Source organism: Saccopteryx leptura, chromosome 3, assembly GCF_036850995.1.
Source record: "Saccopteryx leptura isolate mSacLep1 chromosome 3, mSacLep1_pri_phased_curated, whole genome shotgun sequence".
Lineage (NCBI taxonomy): Eukaryota > Metazoa > Chordata > Mammalia > Chiroptera > Emballonuridae > Saccopteryx > Saccopteryx leptura.
Genome location: NC_089505.1, coordinates 359,592,319 through 359,614,392, shown reverse-complemented (window position 1 = coordinate 359,614,392; position 22,074 = coordinate 359,592,319). Strand labels below are relative to the sequence as shown.

The 22,074-nt window shown below is 43.9% G+C and overlaps 1 protein-coding gene across 8 annotated transcripts in view; it reads right to left on the bottom strand.

Moving 5' to 3' along the window:
- NSMCE2 (NSE2 (MMS21) homolog, SMC5-SMC6 complex SUMO ligase) overlaps positions 1 to 22,074 on the bottom strand; it is a 233,262-nt gene that overhangs the window by 159,712 nt on the left and 51,476 nt on the right. For all 8 annotated transcript variants that reach the window (XR_010750503.1, XM_066379484.1, XM_066379490.1 and 5 more), the window contains one exon: positions 10,149 to 10,255. Coding sequence is in view for 7 of the 8 variants with exons in the window: in XM_066379484.1 (XP_066235581.1) it covers positions 10,149 to 10,255 (107 nt within the window). In the remaining variant the exon portion in view is untranslated. The remainder of the gene's footprint in view (positions 1 to 10,148; positions 10,256 to 22,074) is intronic.

Genomic DNA, 22,074 nt, shown 5'->3' with positions numbered 1-22,074 from the left:
CCAATTTTAAGTAACACTTAACTTGGTCTTTTAAAATATCACTTTCTATTAGAAGATAATTGAGTGATTATTTTAAAATGAAATGAAGGATAGAAGAAATAATTAAATTAAAAACTGTTCATAAGCCTGGCCAGTGGTGGCGCAGTGGATAGAACATTGACCTGGAACGCTGAGGTTGCAGGTTCGAAACCCTGGGTTTGCCCAGTCAAGGCACATAGGTCAAGCAACAAACAACTAAACTGAAGCAACTATAAGTTAATACTTCTCGCTCTCCACCCCCACTCCTCTCTCTGTAAAATCAATAAACAAAATCTTAAGGAAAAAAAACCCAGTTTTTTAAAAATAAACTGTTCATAAGAACAAACTGTATTACTCTAGCCTGTGAGCAATGAACATGAGGATTTTCACTATTTTAAAGAGTGCTGTATTGTGTGACATAATTTTCCTTGGGAAAAAGGGGGGAAAAAAGCCCCAAGAGAAATGAAATTTAAAAAACTCCAGTGGTTAAAGTACCAGGTTGGCTATGACACAAAACAATAAAAGATAAAGTGTCGTTGTTACTGGAAGCCTGGTGCTTTGAAAGAAACAGAATAGAAAGCTCTCCATTCTCTAAATGACGGGTCCCTTCAGAATGAAAGAGTTTTTCCACCAGCACAACTGCCGACTCACACAGGGCTCGAGAGAATAAAACCCACTGGTATTCTCCCCATTTATAGTCTTTCCATTCTTTCACTTGTCCACAACTCAGAGGCCACATACATAAAACAGCTAACAACTTGCATGACACATCAGAGGAATAAATCCAATACATTTTTTTCTCTCCTAATATTTTTCAAAGGAGTGCAACTAATAATGTGAACAAAAATTAAAGATGGAAATGTAGCTCAAGAAATATTTTTGTGCATATGAGTGTATGCTATCTATTAAACTATCTTGCTCACATCTTTTAAGTAACTTTTGTTTACTTTATCTAAGAAAACCTCAAAAGTTATTCCTGAATTACCAAAGTTTTCACTTAGTCGTCTGATTCTTAACTTTAAGGTGACCCCCTACCCCTTACCACCATTAATTAGTCTGAGTTAAAGGGTATAATCTCTTTCTCAATGCCATGCTGCTCAGTGGCCCCTGCACTGGCCTGGTCCCCAGATTCCGCCCAGCCCTTGCTGGGTAACAGCGCTATTAGTAGTACTGAGTCCCCACCAACACAGCCTGCCCCTGTTCCCAGATGACTCCTTCTAAGGAAAGAGGACCTTCCTTCAATCTCTCAAGAACCAGCCTCTGACCTTTCCCAATTATTTCCTGCTGCCAACTCTACTTTCCAAATTTCAACTCAAAATTCCCTTTCAGATGCTATTTAAATTTGATCATAGAAAACGACTTCTCCTTTACAGAATTCTCTGGGAAAGTTTACAAATCAGTAAGACAGAACTGTTTTAGGTGCTTTTATGCTATCACTTTCCATTGTTACCAGAACTCTTATGACCTAAACTAGGATCCCCACATTAAGAAGAAATTGAGGATCAGAGTAAGTGTAGGAAAGCCAGAATTTAACCAAAGGTTCTTTTTCCTTATTCTGAATGTCTTAAGCATGTTTTTATTGTCTCTGTCAATCTATTTCACTCTTCATCTTCTTCTGCAGCTATTTTGTGCACACACGCCCTGAGGCTTTTGTGTCTCCATTACACTTAGCATGCTCTTAGCACTGAGAAATTTAGTTGTGAGATTAATAAACCAGCAATGGCTTTCACCTCCAAACTTCAACAACGCATTCATTTTCCAGTGACCTTTACCAGCTAGTGATCCATTCTTCTATTCAATCTATTTCCTCATCTCCTTTCTACTCCCAGATGGTGGGGAAAAGGCCTGAATCTCAAGGTCTTTAATACCTATCAACTGTGGTGCAAAGTGTAAGAAGGAAGGAGGCTAACATGACTGCCTAAAGTAATGGTTTGATGCTATATAGGCACTGTGCTCAATGCCTGAAATGAGCAGGAGTTGGCTGTATTCAACAACATTCACATCATTTAAGTAACTTGAATAATTAGCTGCCAGGGCTGCCTGGTGCCACAGAGGTCAAGGTGTTTCATAATATTGGCACCCCAGTGGCCAGCTGGAGTGCTGTGCTGAACCAGGCCTCTCAGGGGTGTGGATGCTTTTCCTGCCCACGTGCTGCTGTGTCCCCTTCTGCCTCTTCTGTAATGCCCTCTCTTCATCTCCTCGAAAACATTTCCTTCTCGCTGTTCTCCACACAGGGGTCTTGTTTGCTTCAAACACAGACATAGCCAAGCAATGACGGCATATTTTTTAAACTTTTCCTTCCTCTTTTTCACTGTTGGAATAATGAGTAGTCTTTTCAGAGGCCTGGCCCTTACCAGATCTCTACACAGAAACACTTCATAGGTCATTTCTTGTAGGGAGTTTGACACACTCCTCAGTTCCCTGGATGCAAAGAAAAGTACACAAATAGCTGAACCCGCCCTTAGCCTCCTCTGTAAGATAAAGGGGGAGGGGGACACATTTCCCAAACCGGGTTCTGCAGAGTATCAGTCCTCCCAAAGAGAGAGGTTTTCTAGTTGCATAAGTTTAGGAAACGACTAAATCACTTACCTTCCTTTCAAGAATCAGAATGCATAAAAGCACTCTAAAGGCTTTAGAATTTCTAAGGACACACTTTCTATCAAGCATTCCCCAAACTTAATTGACCACAAAATCCTTTCTTCCTAATATACTTATTCACATCCTGATTAATTAGCATTAGGAAGCAAAGTTTTGAAAATGCTGCACTAGAAGCACATTAAAGCCTCTTGATGTGCAAAAGTTTTATAATTCTGAATAAAAAAAATACAAAGATGAATTTCTATAAACCACTCATGAAAATCAGCCTCAATACAGCATAGACCAAAACAAAATGGTCACCTATGAGCAGCTACATTGATAACCTGATATATATATCTCCAGATTCTTTCCTACAGAGGCAACTCAATGTACTATATCCAGACCTAACTCTCTCTGCATATTTGACAAAATGCTACCAAACACTACCTTAATTTGGAAGTAACTACAGAGGGAGCTCTAAAGTACAGGAATAGAAATTAACTAAGTTATCACCAAAACAGACATATCCTGGGGCCAAGTAGCTGAACAATGAATACCTACCTAATCCTGGTTCATTTCCACATGTGGGCAATATTCCTACAGATGAAAAGGCTATTCTATAGAAGACCCGGAAACTTTTGACAAGAAAGGTGTTAAGGGGCAGCACGCTGCGTGGAGTGTCAAAGGCGTGTGATGGAGTGGAGAAGAGGGCATTCTCCGGTCCTTCCCAATCAGGCTCCAAGAGATTTTCCACTAACACCACTGTCATCTCTCACCCGCTTGCTATTCTGCTGACAACAGTAATGTCTCTGATGCTCGGGAATCTTCTGTCCTCAAATTTTATAACCCCCTATCTAATTTCCTCTCCTTCCCCATTTGTCAATGATTCACAGTGTGGGTGCATTTCACATTCGGGTGGTAGAGGATCATAGCCAATAAATTGTATCTTCTGGCCTGGAACTTTCTTCAGTGTTTGTTTCCTAAGTGAGAAATGCTCCCCAAATCTGGTTTAACTAAAATGGTAACTCCCAACTTGCCAGACACGCCATAAGAGCAGATGTTAAAGATGTGATGTTAAGGTGATTTTAAAGTAAAATTTACAAAAGGCTATGCTTACCAGTGGAGGGTGAAGGGTAAGGAGGCACAGGGAAGTGACATGTCAAAAACATTTTAAACTGGTTGCACAATGACAAGGCTGAAGTAAGCTATACCTTTGACCCACCTTGTTCTTTTATTATATCTAAGATTGTGCTCGTTTCAACAGCTTGCATGAGGTATATTTCCACTCTTCTAACTCTCAACACACTCGTTTTTAAAAGGCAGATTAAATGTTCGGGTTAGCTTAGCAAGTAAACACCACAGCTCACGGGGTACATCCATGAACAGATTTGTAAGAAATAAAAGTTAGCCTTTAATTGCTCCTGTTAGACTAAGAAGAAAAATACTCTTTTACCCCAGGCTTTTTGGTGGGAATTGTTATAAAATACTGACTTAAAAAAAAATGTGGCAACAACCCAATTTCAATGCTTTCAAATCTTACCTAATCTATACGACAGATGTAGCACCAAAGAGAACAGGAGAGGAAAGTGGAGAAAATACAAACACTCTGAAGTTTCCGATAAGTTAACATGCTGAAATAGCACATTCAAAAGAAAAAAATATATACAAGTAAAATCTGACAATTCTTTTGAGCTTTAAAGTTTGTTAAAGTAAAATTACACAATTAAGTGCCATGATAAAAAAATAATAATAAATGCCCAAGTATAATGGGAATCTCAAGCTTTAGTTACTAGGCTGCTCACCAGAAAGCAGAGAAGATGTGTATATTATTACCGATGTGTACATTACTGCTGACCTGGATGACAAGTGAAACTAATCTGAATCTGGTCTGGAGGGCATTCATCACTTAGCTTCACGGCACTCATCCTTTCTCTCGAACAGACTAAGTTTATAAAAAAGTTGCAAGGACCACACCCCTGTGAGCGGCCAGACTCTTTATATCATCTCTTATTCAAAAAAAACACACACCTGAAAAAGGACTTGGAGATTCACAAAGGTTTCCACCCTCTGAGATCTGAAGCCCACAGGATAGATCTACAGGTTTGGTAACAAACAATCACATAAACATAGAATCAGAAACACACAGTCTTACCACTGTCTATTCAATACATGATAAAACGTCTCATTTCTTTTTTTTTTTTTTGTATTTTTCTGAAGCTGGAAACGGGGAGAGACAGTCAGACAGACTCCCGCATGCACCCGACCGGGATCCACCCGGCACGCCCACCAGGGGCGACACTCTGCCCACCAGGGGGCGATGCTCTGCCCCTCCGGGCGTCGCTCTGCCGCGACCAGAGCCACTCTAGCGCCTGGGGCAGAGGCCAAGGAGCCATCCCCAGCGCCTGGGCCATCTTTGCTCCAATGGAGCCTTGGCTGCGGGAGGGGAAGAGAGAGACAGAGAGGAAGGAGGGGGGGTGGAGAAGCAAATGGGCGCTTCTCCTGTGTGCCCTGGTCGGGAATCGAACCCGGGTCCCCCGCATGCCAGGCCGACACTCTACCGCTGAGCCAACCGGCCAGGGCCAAAACGTCTCATTTCAAGAGGGCTAAACCCGTTTGATTAGTGAAGTGGTTTGAGAAGCAGAAGGTCAGTAATGACATGATTTTTAAATCAACTACTGACATGACTTGCATGACTAAGCACAATTTCTGGTACATAGTAAGCACTGATATCTGCGAATGAATGAACCATTGACCAAACTCAGGCGAGTTATTCAACTATATGGCTCACAAAAAATTAGGGGATCAGGGAACATGCAGATACTCCAGTACTTTCAGCCTTGTGTATAATGCATTTTCACCAATAAAAGTTGGTTTTGCATCTCATTTGCATAATCAAACTTTGACTTGTCATTTGCTTTTCTGATGTTTTTGTTTAATAAAAAAAAAAGCTTCTTTTTTTATCGCTTCATATTCATTTTGAAATATCCCCTAAATTTTGTGAGCAGTATACTTTCTCTCTATCTATAAAAGTAGGCTTTCTTTGGCATAATTCTCTCAGATTAAGTCTTTGGATTGATCAAGGCCCTCTGAAACTCTGACATAGAAAATGGGAAAAGAGATCTTCCATTTCATGCAAAAGGCACATAAACAGTGAAGTCATATGTCACAGTCCCTATGCTGAAGCGCACTGACTTTCATCTTAGATTACACGTCACTTCCTCAGGATGGACTCCCCTAACCCCAGTCCTGAAAAGATTATGCCTTTGAGTTACTAACTCTCCTTGAATGCCCTGTTTTCCCTTTGTAGCACACGCCACGATAGTCATTAAGTAACGTCTGTATTGTTCTGTTGTAACCATTTGTCTCCCTCTCTAGACTTTGGGCATCCAGAGGGTGGCAGTCATGCAGGCCTTGCTGACTGGCCTCCTATGTCTTGTACCTAGAAGTACCTGGCACACAGAGGTGTTAATCAACCAAGCTGCCCATTCAATATACCCAAATAATGAAAGCTTAGAAATCAAATAAGGGAGCAGTAGGTCAAGTCTGATGTCCAGAACTTCACTCTGTTCCCAACATGAAACTGAGAACAGCTTTTCCCTGGCAGTGACAGTGATAAAAGTGACTGTACCATAGTTAATCTGTGTGCCACTGTACAGCTTCAAAACACTTCCATCACACATGTGGTCTCATGACAGAAAGTCTCCTAAGAATTCATACAAAACTCCGCACTTCCAAGTGCATGTTTTAAAGAGTGTGACAGGTGTGTAGCCCATTTACCCTGAAAGTTTTCATAGATGACTTATCGACTACCTGGGATGTTTATCATTCTCAGAGCACTGAGATACTGACTCCAAATGAAATCTTGAGGCATTGAGAATATACAGCGGCTCTACTTTCTCAAAGGACAAAGGCAATCCGAGAGCTGCTGCAGAAAGGGGTTTCCCAGGGACTGGTGGTAAACTGACCTACACGTTTAAGGTTCCAACATACACTTCTACAACCTTTTCAGAGGTATGCAACTTCCAGAACACTATGAAGGTAAGAGTAAGAGAGAGACACTTATGTTCATAATAAGCTCGAAAGCTCTTTGAGGATTAAATCTATTAGGTGTACTATGACTTGATGAAAATTCATAAACAGAAAGACCATAGGATGGCTCAGAATCCAGCAAAAGGGCACTGTGACAGGCGCACTGCAGCTCGTAGTCTATGACAGGGCAGAGGTCAAACGGGGACTCGCGGCAGGTTCCTATTATCTTTCATCTTTCTTAGTAATCTGACTTAAAACAATTTCTTTGTTTTAGAGATCATGAACACTTCCTACTGTAACTTAACTAGTTTATAGCTAATCCCATGATTCCTGAATTCAATTCTAGACTAGGAGAGGTCAAAGCCAATAGAAGTTTTATTTCAAAGCCTTGAAATAAAGTGAGCAAAGTATTTGTTTTTGAGAAAGATTTTGTTCCATCTTCTTCCTAAGGAATATGTTTGGAAATCTGGGTTTGCAGTAACAATAATACCTTTTATCTTCATCCAATTTTTATGAATGTCAGTGTCTGGTACGCACACAGAATTCTAATCTGACTCGCATAATAATCTTGTGAAATAGGAAGACCAAGAATTTTACAGATGCAGAACACGTGTCCCAAAATGTTGCCCTTCTTGACCCAGGATCATAACATAGAAAACGGAAGAACTAGGGTTGGGAGGGTTTCTGATCCCAAGATCACTGCTATTTCTCAAGAGCTGCACCATTCTGGCCCCATGGAGCAACTATTCATTTTTTATCCTTTAGCAAAACAAGCAACAAGACAGCAACGTCCATAACGTCAAGTACATAGAGACTACGTAGTATACTAAGTGGTGTAAAATATGTATTTCCCTCAAAATACTGGTCATGTCCCCACACAGTTTCAGGTTTTAGAAACCTTCTAAAACCATGGTTTACTATTCTTGGTCTTGGGTTAAGCTGATAGAGAACACAACTTTGCATCAGAAAAGAACAATAAATGTTTTTTCTTCTTATGAAAGACCAGGGACCTTCCTGACAAGCACAGGAATCACTAAATCCAGTTGATCCACAGTCTAGAGCCGAATTTCCAACCTTCTTCATCTCGTGGCACACACAAATTCATTACTGAGATTCTGCAGCACACCAAAAATATATTTTTATCTCGTGGCACACACAAATTAATTACTAAGATTCTGCAGCACACCAAAAATATATTTTTTGAAGCTCTGACAAAAAATAGGTATAATTTTTTATTCATTCATACCGGACGGCTATTGTTGTGTTGCCTGTTGTCATTTCTTTATCTGCCCATCAAAGGGAAAAGAGGTCAACGGCCCTGACCAAATAGGCAGTGCATGTTTTAAAAAGTCTTGCAGCACACCAGCTGAAAATCACTGGTCTAATGTGAAGTTAGCACCAAAAAGTGGGATAAAACTCAAAGCACATTCTTTCCTGTACAATAGGGCGGGGGTAACAGGATGAGGCCTCAAGATGAAAGAAATGTTGTTGACTACTCAATGTGTGAGGGGTAAGGTGAGGGTTTCTTTGTCTGACTTTTTTTTTTTTTTTGTATTTTTCTGAAACTGGAAATGGGGAGAGACAGTTTTACTAAGATTAGTAAGACAGACTCCCGCATGCGTCCGACCGGGATCCACCCAGCACGCCCACCAGGGGGCGACACTCTGCCCACCAGGGGGCGATGCTCTGCCCCTCCGGGGCGTCGCTCTATTGCGACCAGAGCCACTCTAGCGCCCGGGGCAGAGGCCAAGGAGCCATTCCCAGTGCCCGGACCATCTTTGCTTCAATGGAGCCTTGCTGCAGGAGGGGAAGAGAGAGACAGAGAGGAAGGAGAGGGGGAGGGGTGGAGAAGCAGATGGGCGCTTCTCCTGTGTGCCCTGGCCAGGAATCGAACCCAGGACTCCTGCACGCCAGGCCGATGCTCTACCACTGAGCCAACCGACCAGGGCTGTCTTTTTTTTTTGAGTGGCTCAGTGTTTTGAAGAGGGAAGAGTTTAATTCTTTATGTAAAAATACCTAAAGTATCTATGAATCCTAGAGTTGAATAGGAAAAAGAAAAATCCACATTAAGTTCTTGAACTTCCCAAATCTGACTTTCTTATCTATAATGTACACTGTGCGTTTGCACAAGTTCAAAGTTAAAGATAGAAAAGCCTATCAAATAACCTCTGTAGAAAGGTCAAAGTAGGACCGAGAGCTCTGTAATAGGGCTGACTCTCATCTTTGGTAGCAAACACACTTTATTCTAGAAAGTCAGCCTTGCTCTTTTAAGTCAGTGGTTTTTAACCCAGGAAACATATTAGAATGAGTTTTTTAAAATACCAGTTCCTCTATCCTGCTCCAAATCAATGAAATCAAAATCTCTTTAGAGTGAAAACTGACTAGTTTTAGAGGTCAGCTGGAACTGAAAACCTCTGGGCTAACTGCTTTGTTACCCAGCTTCAAATGCCCCAACATGATGTCATTTTCACATTTTCCTATGGAAGAAATATTCACAGCATAAAGAACAACCACCACCATGCTTAGCAACATCAGAATTTGATAAGCTGAATGAGTTTATTACTTGGATATAAGCAGATATTCTTAAATTAGTCACAAATAATACACTCAACAAATACTAACAACAGAAAATAAAAATATTTAAACCAGAAAATAACTTTTAAAAAGTTTTTATAGTTTCATATGACTAGGTAATGCCCATTTAAGCACAGCTTAAGTATTAAACCATATTAAAAAATTTATCACCCACTGACTAGTAGCCAAACTTGTAAAATATTTGATTTTTGGAATTTTCCCATAGATATAACTTAGAAAAGGCAAATAAAGAAACCAGAAGTACAAGACATACTATTACACAGGTGTATGAAATAAGTTCAAAGGGGAGTTCCCACTGCTCAGAGGACAAAGGACTTCTCAGAAACCTGACTGCAATCGTATTGCTCATTTCTTACTCAACCCGGTACTGCTGAAAAGGAGGTTGCTCTGTTCCCACCTTAACTGCCTATCTGTTGTTCCTGTGACAGCTGGAGTCAACAAAGATAAGTTTGGCTTCTGGAAAAACCGAAATGCCAAGCTTCTTTATTTTTAAACTGGCTCTGAAACTCTTCCATAGTATCTGATTCTACAAATTTTGCAATAGCTGCATATTAGCTAAAGCTGGAGAATGAGTCACTAAACCTGGCCTAAACTGTATGCTTAAGCAAACAGAAAAATAAAAACAAGTGCCATGAAATTTTAGCATTTTATAGAAAGCTTACAATTCTAGGGAGACTTAAGTCTAAAAAGTTAGAGACCAAAAGATGCAGGAAAATCTAAAATAGATGTGATATCCTGCTAGAACAGGCCTCACTGGGAAAGTATTTAAGATTCCTAGTCTATGAACTTCCTGATTAAGTAGAAATTAATGGCTGCTATAGTAAGACTAAGAAAATAATTAAAGTTTAGAGAAGAATTTTTATTTTTTGTTCTATTTCTAGGTCAGAAAGCTGTAACCAAGTAGAAGCAGGTGAGTGGTATAAACTTACATGATTTATCATGGACTGAACAGCCTTTACATAATGATTTAGTTCGCGGTCCATCATAGCAAATTCAACCATCGCCTTATCCATACTGTATTCACTACTCACTTCAGCTGAAAGAAAGAAAAAGTAATTATTTTTCATTTAAAATGCCATATTTGGATTAAACTGCACCAATATAATGTATATCAGTTAATATTCTAAATGATTTTGTAAAGGTATTGCATGTGTTTTAAAAACTTCCTCAACATATGCATGCTTCATTCAAAATTCTAAGACGCTCCTCAAAGGCAGAAAGGCGGACTGGGACTCAGCAGTTCCAGGCTCTGCCATTCACTTGGACGCCCGCAGGTCAGTCCCTACGCCTCTCCCGGACGCCCGCAGGTCAGTCCCTACGCCTCTCCCGGACGCCCGCAGGTCAGTCCCTACGCCTCTCCCGGACGCCCGCAGGTCAGTCCCTACGCCTCTATGGACGCCCGCAGGTCAGTCCCTACGCCTCTCCCGGACGCCCGCAGGTCAGTCCCTACACCTCTATGGACGCCCGCAGGTCAGTCCCTACGCCTCTCCCGGACGCCCGCAGGTCAGTCCCTACGCCTCTCCCGGACGCCGGCAGGTCAGTCCCTACGCCTCTCCCGGACGCCCGCAGGTCAGTCCCTACGCCTCTCCCGGACGCCCGCAGGTCAGTCCCTACGCCTCTCCCGGACGCCCGCAGGTCAGTCCCTACGCCTCTCCCGGACGCCCGCAGGTCAGTCCCTACACCTCTATGGACGCCCGCAGGTCAGTCCCTACACCTCTCCTGGATGCCCGGAGGTCAGTCACTACACCTCTCCCGGACGCCCGCAGGTCAGTCCCTACACCTCTATGGACGCCCGCAGGTCAGTCCCTACACCTCTCCCGGACGCCCGCAGGTCAGTCCCTATACCTCTATGGACGCCCGCAGGTCAGTCCCTACACCTCTCCCGGACGCCCGCAGGTCAGTCCCTACACCTCTATGGACGCCCGCAGGTCAGTCCCTACACCTCTCCCAGCCCCAGTTCCCCCATCTGCTGAAGAACGCAGTCCTCTACCCACACAGAAACCTCACAGGATGTTCAAGACCAAGAAAAAAGATTCCCATTTCTGGTAACAGTAGCTTGGGTTATGTGGCCCAATCCTCCTATTGAAGCTAAACGATTAGGGGAGAAAAAGACATCTTAAAAATAAAAGACCCATAAGATAGTAAGAAACAACCAGTACAAAATCTAGAGAAAAATGAAAACCAAACAAAAAGTAACCAGCAGAGCACCAAACAAAGTCACACAGTGGCTGGGCTCAGAAGAAAGCCGAAGGGGAAGTGATCCCACCCTGTCCCCGGTTCCCGGGTCGCGGAGAGGCGGCCCTGGGCCACTGAGCAAACACAGGGGACGGGCAGAGGAACCACCTGTGTCTGAAAAACTGGCACAAGCCAGCACCCTGGATTTGCAGCCTGGGTTCCCCTCACCTCAAAGGAAAAGAAAGAGAGAACACAGGCTAATAAACATTTTAACATTAAAAAAGCTGAAGGAAAGGAAAATAAAGATGACTTAGTTAAATCAGATTTGGAAACAGATAAAGACTCCATTCAAATCTCGGTATTTCTTGTCTACTCTGAAGATCAATATAATAGGTCATGCCAAAGTCATGAAACAATATAAAATCCACTTACATTTATTTGGCTTTTAAAAATTATTTTCCTAGACTTTAAAATTAGTCTTTAGTATCACAACAGTTAATTATAAACACATTCCATAAACTATCTCCTGAATTAACCTGCTTCTGGGAGCCTATGTCTCGGCTTATAACACCTTTGATATAATGTTGACAATCTCCCACTGGGATCGCAGGAGTTAATGTTTGAAAGCACTTAGAAAAGTGCCTTTAACATGAAAAATGCTTTGAAAAGTTTTGCAGAATAAAATGCATATGATGATGGTTCTCATTACTGAAGTCTCCGGGATTGACAGCCATACTTGAATCAGACAGTGATTTCAAATGCAAGGCCAAGGGGACCCCCCTTGTAAAGGAGAGAGGGAGCTCCGGCCAGGGGCCAGGTCGGTGTGTGACTGCGGGAAGCCTAAGGGAAGATTCTGGAGGCTAGCAGCGGCTTGCAGGCGGCCTCAGCTAAAGCTCCAGGGCCCAGAATGTTGGGACAAGCCAAAGAACATATTGGTGAATGGTGCAGCCTGAGGCAACAAAGGGAAAACACTGGAAGAGAACTGAAAGCTAGTCCTAAAAATAACTGGGAATCACGCCACACCTGGAAGTGATACTCAGTCCGATAACTCCAGGCAAAAGTCAGCGTCTCAGTCTGTTGCAGAAGCCAGAGACTGAGGACAAGAACTAGCAGGGATACCAACCACTACAACAGAGGTCGGGAACCTATGGCTTGCGAGCCAGATGTGGCTCTTTTGATGGCTGCATCTGGCTCGCAGACAAATCTTTAATAAGAAAAAAAAATAACGTTAAAAATATAAAACATTCTCATGTATTACAATCCATTCATTTTCTACCGCTCATGTTCATGGCTGCGAGTGGCTGGAGCCAATCACAGCTATCCTTGGGGACAACACCAAATTTTTATTGGATAATGCATAATGTACACAGATCGTTGTGAGGTCAGGAAGTAAACTTCCCTCCTTTTAATCAAGTAGTCAGCCAGCTAATTGCAGAAACCCTTTTGACGAAGAAGATGGCTAAAATAAAAAAAGATGAGGAGTATTGTACTTTACAGCAGGAATGGATAGAGGAATTCGCCTTTATGGAGAGAGCAGGTTCTGCAGTGTATCTAATACTCATGATAAAATTGCATTGATGAAACGGTCAAATATAAAGTGGCACTTCAACACTCGCCATACTACATTTGCATGGAAATATCCAGCGGGGGACAGCAGGAAGAAAGCATGTCAAGAGCTACTCAGCAACTCTGTGTTTGGACCCAACAAGGTGACTGGAATTCAGCTAGCTTTGCTGGTGCTTTAGCAATTGTGAGAAACGGAAAGCCATTCAAAGATGGGGAGTATGCCAAAACATTTATGCTTGATGTTGTCAATGAACTTTTTGAGTTCACTGACATTCATCAAACGAATAAAAGACATGCTTCTGTCGGCAAGAACTGTTCACGATCGTACCATCATGATGGCATCATGCAGCACCATTCTTTTCTCTCACTTTGGATGAGTCAACAGACATAAGCCATTTATCCCAGTTCAGCGTGATTGCAAGGTATGCTGTAGGTCAGTGGTCCCCAACCTTTTTTGGGCCACGGACCGGTTTAATGTCAGAAAATATTTTCACGGACCAGCCTTTAGGGTGGGATGGATAAATGTATCGTGTGACCGAGACAAGCGTCAAGAGCAAGTCTTAGACGGATGTAACAGAGGGAATCTGGTCATTTTTTAAAAATAAAACATTGTTCAGATTTAAATATAAATAAAATGGAAATAATTTAAGTTAATTATTCTTTCTCTATGGACCGGTACCAAATGGCACACGGACCGGTACCGGTCCACAACCCGGGGGTTGGGGACCACTGCTATAGTGACACATTACATGAGGAAAGTCTTGCTGTTTTCCCTATGAAAGAGACAACAAGAGGGGAGGATTTATTCAAGTCTTTCACTGAGTTCACTAAAGAAAAAAATCTACCGATGGATAAACTTATTTCGGTGTGTACTGATGGTGCTCTGTGCATGGTGGGGAAAAACAGAGGATTTGTAGTGCTTCTTTGTGAACATGAAAAGAGACCCATCCTAAGTTTTCACTGCATCCTACATCAGGAGGCGCTTTGTGCTCAGATGTGTGGCGAGCAGCTTGGTGAGGTGATGTCGCTGCTCATTCGGGTGGCCAACTTGATTGTTACCTGAGCTTTAAATGATCGCCAGTTTAAAACACTGTTGGATGAAGTTGGGAATAATTATCCTGTTCTGCTTCTACGCAGCAATGTGTGTTGGTTGTCAAGAAGGAAGGTGCTCAGCCATTTCGCGGCTTGTCTGAGTGAAATCTGGACTTTTCTTGAAATGAAAAACGTCGAGCATCCTGAGTTAGCTAACACTGAGTGGCTCCTGAAGTTCTACTGTCTCGTGGACATGACTGAACATCTGAACCAGCTCAATGTGAAAATGCAAGGCGTTAGAAATACAGTCTTATCCCTTCAACAAGCAGTGTTTGCATTTGAAAACAAGCTGGAACTCTTCATCGCTGACATTGAAACAGATCGTTACTACACTTTGAAAAGCTGGGAGAGTTTAAAGATGCATGCACAGCAAGTGACATTTTGATCTCCAGCAGCTAGCAGGCTTCACATCTAATCTCCTGCAGTCATTCAAAGCGCGCTTTGGAAAATTTCGTGAGCGCACTCGTCTTTTTAAGTTCATCACCCATCCACATGAGTGTGCAATGGACAGCGCCAACCTGAGTTACATCCCCGGTGTCTCTGTCAGAGATTTTGAGCTACAAGCTGCTGACCTGAAGGCCTCAGACATGTGGGTGAATAAGTTCAAGTCACTGACTGAAGATTTGGAAAGTATTGCACGACAGCAAGCAGAGTTGGTGAGCAAACACAAGTGGGGAGAAATGAAAAAACTTCAACCTGCAGACCAGCTGATTGTCAAAACTTGGAACACGCTTCCCGTCACATACCACACCCTGCAGCGTGTGAGTATTGCTGTACTGACAATGTTTGGCTCTATGTATCCATATGAGCAGTCTTTCTCACATCTAAAGAACGTTAAGACCAACCTATGATCACATTTAATGGATGTAAGTCTCAATGCCTGCATGAAGCTTAACCTCACCACATATCAACCAGACTACAAAGCCATCAGCAAAACCATGCAGCACCAGAAGTCGCATTAATGGTAAGAAGTACTTTATTCATCATTGGTTAGCAACAGCATAACATTATTAAAAAGAATTCAGAGACTTATTGTACTTTAAAAGTGTTGGTCTTACATAAAATGCACACATTTACTTGTATTTAGTGTTAAACATATTGTATGGCTCTCACGGAATTACATTTTAAAATATGTGGCGTTCATGGCTCTCTCAGCCAAAAAGGTTCCCAACCCCTGCACTACGGCACCCTGAAGAGAGGCCATAAGAATGTCAAGATGCAATCTACCTCTGCTGTTTTAAGATTATTTTTGTGATTCTTTTCATTCTTCTTGTCAACCCTTGTTTCCCTTATTATTGCAATAATAACTTCTTTTATAAATGTTATTTGGGTTTGTGTTTCAGAAACACTAGGCTAGGGAAGACAGATAATCTGTGTCTTTTTCTACTAAACAATTAAGGTAGTAGGAAAAGAAAAGCATAGTGTTACATAAAAAGGCCAACAAGCCAAATAAATCCCCAAACAATTCAAAAATTCAGGAGGAAAAAAAAAGGACAAACCAATAAACAGGGAGTGGCCAGGCAATGGATGGGTGTGGAGGGCCTGGCCAGCCAGAGGATCCCTGCTCCTTTACTGCACAGGGCACAGCCCCACTATCCTAAACCTTCGCTCCTACAGGGAAAGCACTTCCTGAAGATCCACACACCAAATCATCCACTGCAATCCTTCCAGGCTGAGCGCAAGCCCTACCTGCTTTTAAACTATTCAGTCCAGAAGGCTCTCAATTTACCACAACTATACTTCATACTGGCACTTTTAACCATAAACAATCTCATTTTTTATATGCATTATCTCATGTCTCCAAAGAGATTTTAATTCATTTATGGGCAAGAATGATGCCTAGTGTTATTGGGTTCCAACAAAGAATTACAGCAGTTCTTTCTTCAGTATTCTTATGTGGCCCATATCTAAAAAATTTGAAAATTAAACTTTTACCAACTGTAAATTATCCTGCCTCAGATATTCGACTGAATTAGAATATAAAGAAGATGCATAAATGCTTTTGCCTATTATATTTTCATTGTGATTTTTCCATAGGAAAGAAGTTGGCACCAGTAAAGTAGGGACCGGGGCAGAAAGGAAAAAGAGAATCACACAAAAGATGTTAAAATTCATGGAATGACAGTCCCAGAGAGGAAAGTAGTTCTGTGCCACTCCTCTGTAGACCTAGTATTAGAGAAAATTGATGCAGATGATAAAGCAAGGAAAGTAATGACAATGATAAAAAAGTATATAACAACAGTAGCTGAAGCTACCAATTAGTAAACACTTTATTATGTGCCAGGACTGTACTGAGCACACCATATACAGTACATTAAAATGTACGGCAACATTAAGATAGGTAGTTTTATCTCCGCCTTATATACAGGACACTAAAGTACCAAGCAATTGTAGTAACTTGCCAAGGCAAAGCTGGCCTCAACTCAGGCTTCCCTACTGCAAAGTTTGTACACCTGCCCACCTATGCTAACAGTGCTTAAGCACAAGGACAAGCACTTCTAACTCCTACGTGAATGTTCAGGGAACAAACCCTCAGTGGGGAGAAAGTCATGGCCTTGAGCTTCATTTTAGTTCCTCAGTGATCCTTTCCAAGTAGGGCACTAGGTAATGCATTTAAAGGCTATCAGACCTAGTCCTGGAAAAGTTTTTCCAAATTCCTTAGAGGAAACTGATAATAATAATAAAAAAATCTTCCCTTGGCCCCGGCCAGTTGGCTCAGTGGTAGAGCATTGGCCTGGCGTGCAGGAGTCCCGGGTTCGATTCCCGGCCAGGGCACACAGAAGAAGCGCCCATCTGCTTCTCCACCCCTCCCCCTCTCCTTCCTCTCTGTCTCTCTCTTCCCCTCCCACAGCCAAGGCTCCATTAGAGCAAAAAGTTGGCCCGGACCTTGAGGATGGCTCCATGGCCTCTGCCTCAGGCACTAGAATGGCTCTGGTTGCAACAAAGCAACGCCCCAGATGCGTGGAGCATCGCCCCCTGGTGGGTATGCCGGGTGGATCCCAGTCGGGCGCATGCAGGAGTCTGTCTGACTGCCTCCCCGTTTCCAACTTTAGAAAAATACCAAAAAAAACCCCAAAAAACTTCCCTTTTTAGAAGATTACAGCTGACTGTTTAACAACATGGGTTTGAACTGCACATGTCCATTTCTATGCAGTTTTTTTAATGATTAGTGCAAATGTATTTTCTTTTCCTTATGATTTTCTTGTGTGTGTGTGTGTGACAGAGACAGAGAGAGAGACAGATAGAGGAACAGGTAGGGACAGACAGGAAGGAAGAGAGATGAGAAGCATCAATTCTTCACTGCGGCACCTTAGTTGTTCATTGATTGCTTTCTCATATGTGCCTTGACCAGGGAGCTCCAGTAGAGCAAATGAACCCTTGCTCAAGCCAGTGACCTTGGGCTCAAGCCAGTGACCTTGGGATTCAAACCATCAACCTTTGGGCTCAAGCCAGTGACCAAAGGATCATGCTTGTGATCCCACGCTCAAGCCAGCAACCCTGCACTCAAGCTGTTGAGCCCACCACGCTCAAGCCAGATGAGCTCCCACTCAAGCTGGCGACCTTGGGGTTCCAAACCTGGATCCTCTGCATCCTAGTCAGATGCTCTGTCCACTGCGCCACCACCTGGTCAGGCCTTCCTTATGATTTTCTTTCCACTGCGCCACCACCTGGTCAGGCCAATGATTTCCTTAATATTTTTTTCTCTAGCTTACTTTACTACTCTATATAATACATATAACGTATAAAATTGGTGTTGTTTGTTATCAGTAAGGCTCCAGGTCAATGGTAGGCTAACAGTAGTTATGTTTTGGGAAGTCAAAAAGTTATGCGGATCTTCAACTGCATGAAGGTCAGCAACCCTAACACCCACGTTGCTCAAGAGTCAACTGTACTGTTTATTAAAGTGAATTTATTGGGGTGACATTAGTTAACACATTATACAGGTTTCACATACAATTCTATAATCCGTCAGCTGGACACTGTACTGTGTATTCACAACCCCAGTCACTTACTCCCCCTTCCCCCTCTCCTACCTCCCCCCTCGCCCGGTTCCCTCTGACAATCACCACACTATTATTGTCTGTGTCTACGAGTTTTGTTTGGTTTTTTTCTTTTTCACTTAATCTTTTCATCTTTTTTACCCCCTGGCCCTTGCTCAGCTGTCAGTCTGTTCTCTGTATCTATGAGTCTGTTTCTATTTTTTGTTGTTGTTAGTTTATTTCGTAGAAGTGAGATCACATGGTGCTTGTCTTTCTCTGACTGGCTTACTCCACTTAGCACAATACTCTCCAGGTCCATCCATGCTGTCACAAAAATGTAAGATTTCTTTTTTTTATTTATTTATATTGTTATGGCCAAGTGATATTTCATCGTGTAAACGTACCACAGCTTATCTATCTACTCATATACCGGGCACTTGGGCTGCTTCCACTCCTGGCTATTGTAAATAACACTGCAATGAACATAGGTGTGCATAGATTCTGCTCACAAAAGTTAGGGGATATTTTATTGCTTCATATTCATTTTGAAATATAATTTTTTTGAGCAGTAAATATTCAACTGTACTAAGTTTTAACCCTGGTGAAAAGAGTGACCTTCCACAACAGCAAGGCTACCTAGAGGTGCTATGAAAGCAAGCAAGTCTCCCACTGAATGCTAGGAGAATAACTCAGGCAACTGTAGCTATGAGAAGCCAATCCCGCCGTAGGCCTTGAGCAGGGCAGCAACGGAGATGCAGGCAGCAGCCGAGACTGACGGATCGTCAGACAGCACACCGAGGGCGGCAGGAGGGGCACGTCCACAAGGAGGGAGAGTCCTGGATACACTGAGGGACTGGTCGTCAGACAGCACACTGAGGGCGGCAGGAGGGCACGTCCACAAGGAGGGAGAGTCCTGGATACACTGAGGGACTGACAGTCAGACAGCACACCGAGGGCGGCAGGAGGGGCCGTCCACAAGGAGGGAGAGTCCTGGATACACTGAGGGACTGACCGTCAGACAGCACACCGAGGGCGGCAGGAGAGGCACGTCCACAAGGAGGGAGAGTCCTGGATACACTGAGGGACTGGTCGTCAGACAGCACACCGAGGGCGGCAGGAGGGGTGAGGGACTGATTGTCAGAGAGCACACCGAGGGCGGCAGGAGAGGCACGTCCACAAGGAGGGAGAGTCCTGGATACACTGAGGGACTGGTCGTCAGACAGCACACCGAGGGCGGCAGGAGGGGCACGTCCACAAGGAGGGAGAGTCCTGGATACACTGAGGGACTGACCGTCAGACAGCACACCGAGGGCGGCAGGAGGGGCACGTCCACAAGGAGGGAGAGTCCTGGATACACTGAGGGACTGGTCGTCAGACAGCACACCGAGGGCGGCAGGAGGGGCCGTCCACAAGGAGGGAGAGTCCTGGATACACTGAGGGACTGGTCGTCAGACAGCACACCGAGGGCGGCAGGAGGGGCACGTCCACAAGGAGGGAGAGTCCTGGATACACTGAGGGACTGACCGTCAGACAGCACACCGAGGGCGGCAGGAGAGGCACGTCCACAAGGAGGGAGAGTCCTGGATACACTGAGGGACTAACCGTCAGACAGCACACCGAGGGCGGCAGGAGGGGCACGTCCACAAGGAGGGAGAGTCCTGGATACACTGAGGGACTGGTCGTCAGACAGCACACCGAGGGCGGCAGGAGAGGCACGTCCACAAGGAGGGAGAGTCCTGGATACACTGAGGGACTGACCGTCAGACAGCACACCGAGGGCGGCAGGAGAGGCACGTCCACAAGGAGGGAGAGTCCTGGATACACTGAGGGACTGGTCGTCAGACAGCACACCGAGGGCGGCAGGAGGGGCACGTCCACAAGGAGGGAGAGTCCTGGATACACTGAGGGACTGGTCGTCAGACAGCACACCGAGGGCGGCAGGAGGGGCACGTCCACAAGGAGGGAGAGTCCTGGATACACTGAGGGACTGACCGTCAGACAGCACACCGAGGGCGGCAGGAGGGGCACGTCCACAAGGAGGGAGAGTCCTGGATACACTGAGGGACTGACCGTCAGACAGCACACTGAGGGCGGCAGGAGGGGCCGTCCACAAGGAGGGAGAGTCCTGGATACACTGAGGGACTGATCGTCAGACAGCACACCGAGGGCGGCAGGAGAGGCACGTCCACAAGGAGGGAGAGTCCTGGATACACTGAGGGACTGGTCGTCAGACAGCACACTGAGGGCGGCAGGAGGGGCACGTCCACAAGGAGGGAGAGTCCTGGATACACTGAGGGACTGGTCGTCAGACAGCACACCGAGGGCGGCAGGAGGGGCACGTCCACAAGGAGGGAGAGTCCTGGATACACTGAGGGAAGCCCAATGTCAAAACCATTTCTATTTTTCAAGGCTTTCATTGCCTTTCTCAGCCAAGCAGGGTCTGGAGAGTGCAGGGATTTTTCTATTTTTTAGCTCTGCTGTTCTGTGAGCATGTATTTATTAGTCAACACTTGTTTATGTTAATCATATGTGCCTAAGTGATACACCTGAACATTCATTTACAAGCCAGTAAGTACATGCATGGGCAAGGCTCGTGCTGAGAGCTCAGTGACTGGGAGACCTGCGGAACCCATCTGGTACACTAATTAGGAAACTGTTAAGAAGTCAGTACAGTAACTAGCTGAAATATGTCCCCCTACCCCAACTAACCAAGCCCAGAGAGCACAGATAAACCTTGATGAACATGATACAATTCCGTTTCTGTTAGCATGCTAGTACCAGGGCTGCCTCCCACAAATCTGCTGTCTCTAGCCAGGGACCCTGGTCAGCACTACCCCAAATACTATGAACTGCTAAAAGTATTCCAAGAGCTTTTAAAGCGTTATTTAGACCAGGAAGCGCCATAACATTAAACCCATTCTTAAAAGATAGTTTTTGTTTTATTTTGTTTTTCCCTGGTCAGTGGTAAACCTTAGAAAAATAATGATAATCACTAAAGGAAAGCTTCTTTTTAGACCAAAGCACCCTGATATCTATATAATATTTTAAAAGTATCTGAATGAATGAAGTTGGCCTGCATGTAATTCTCCTAAAATCAAACAAACCTATAATTATGTAAGCTAAGCAGCCACACTATTCATTAGACACGTCATCTGTTATTCAATGTCAAAATGCACTAACAGCAATTTTATAACTATTACTCTTTCTGAAGTGTTGAATAGGCATTCAAATTACATGATCAGTAGAACATTAAACAGAAATGGGTGAGTTGGTGTTGCAATCAAATTCAACTGAAAACAAAATTCATGAGAATCCAGTGTGAGCAAGACGATGGCAGAGGCAGGAACGGGTATGAAAGCCAAGTGGGAACAGTCAATGCTGGCTGTCCTGAACATGGAAGATGGGGGCAAAAGGAGGGAGAGAAGATAGGTCTGAGAAAGGAAAGGAGAGGAAGGAAGGAGACAAACCAGCTATTCTGACGGGAGTACACTCAAGAAAGACAAACTCCAGGTCCTCTGTCTACAGCAGGGGTCCCCAAACTTTTTACACAGGGGGCCAGTTCACTATCCCTCAGACCGTTGGAGGGCTGGACTATAAAAAAAAAACTATGAACAAATCCCTATGCACACTGCACATATCTTATTTTAAAGTAAAAAAAAAACAAAACGGGAACAAATACAATATTTAAAATAAAGAACAAGTAAATTTAAATCAACAAACTGACCAATATTTCAATGAGAACTATGGGCCTGCTTTTGGCTAATGAGATGGTCAATGTGCTCCTCTCACTGACCACCAATGAAAGAGGTGCCCCTTCTGGAAGTGCGGCAGGGGCCAGATAAATGGCCTCAGGGGGCCGCATGTGGCCCGCGGGCCGTAGTTTGGGGCCCCCTGGTCTACAGGGTGTAGGTACCACGCTGGAGCAGTGTGGCCATTCCTGTGTGGCACAGCGTGTACCTGAGAGTTTATCCAGGGCGCATTCCAACGCTGTCTGTGGTCTATTCCCACCTTATTTGTCCAATATAACGGCCTTTTCTAGGCC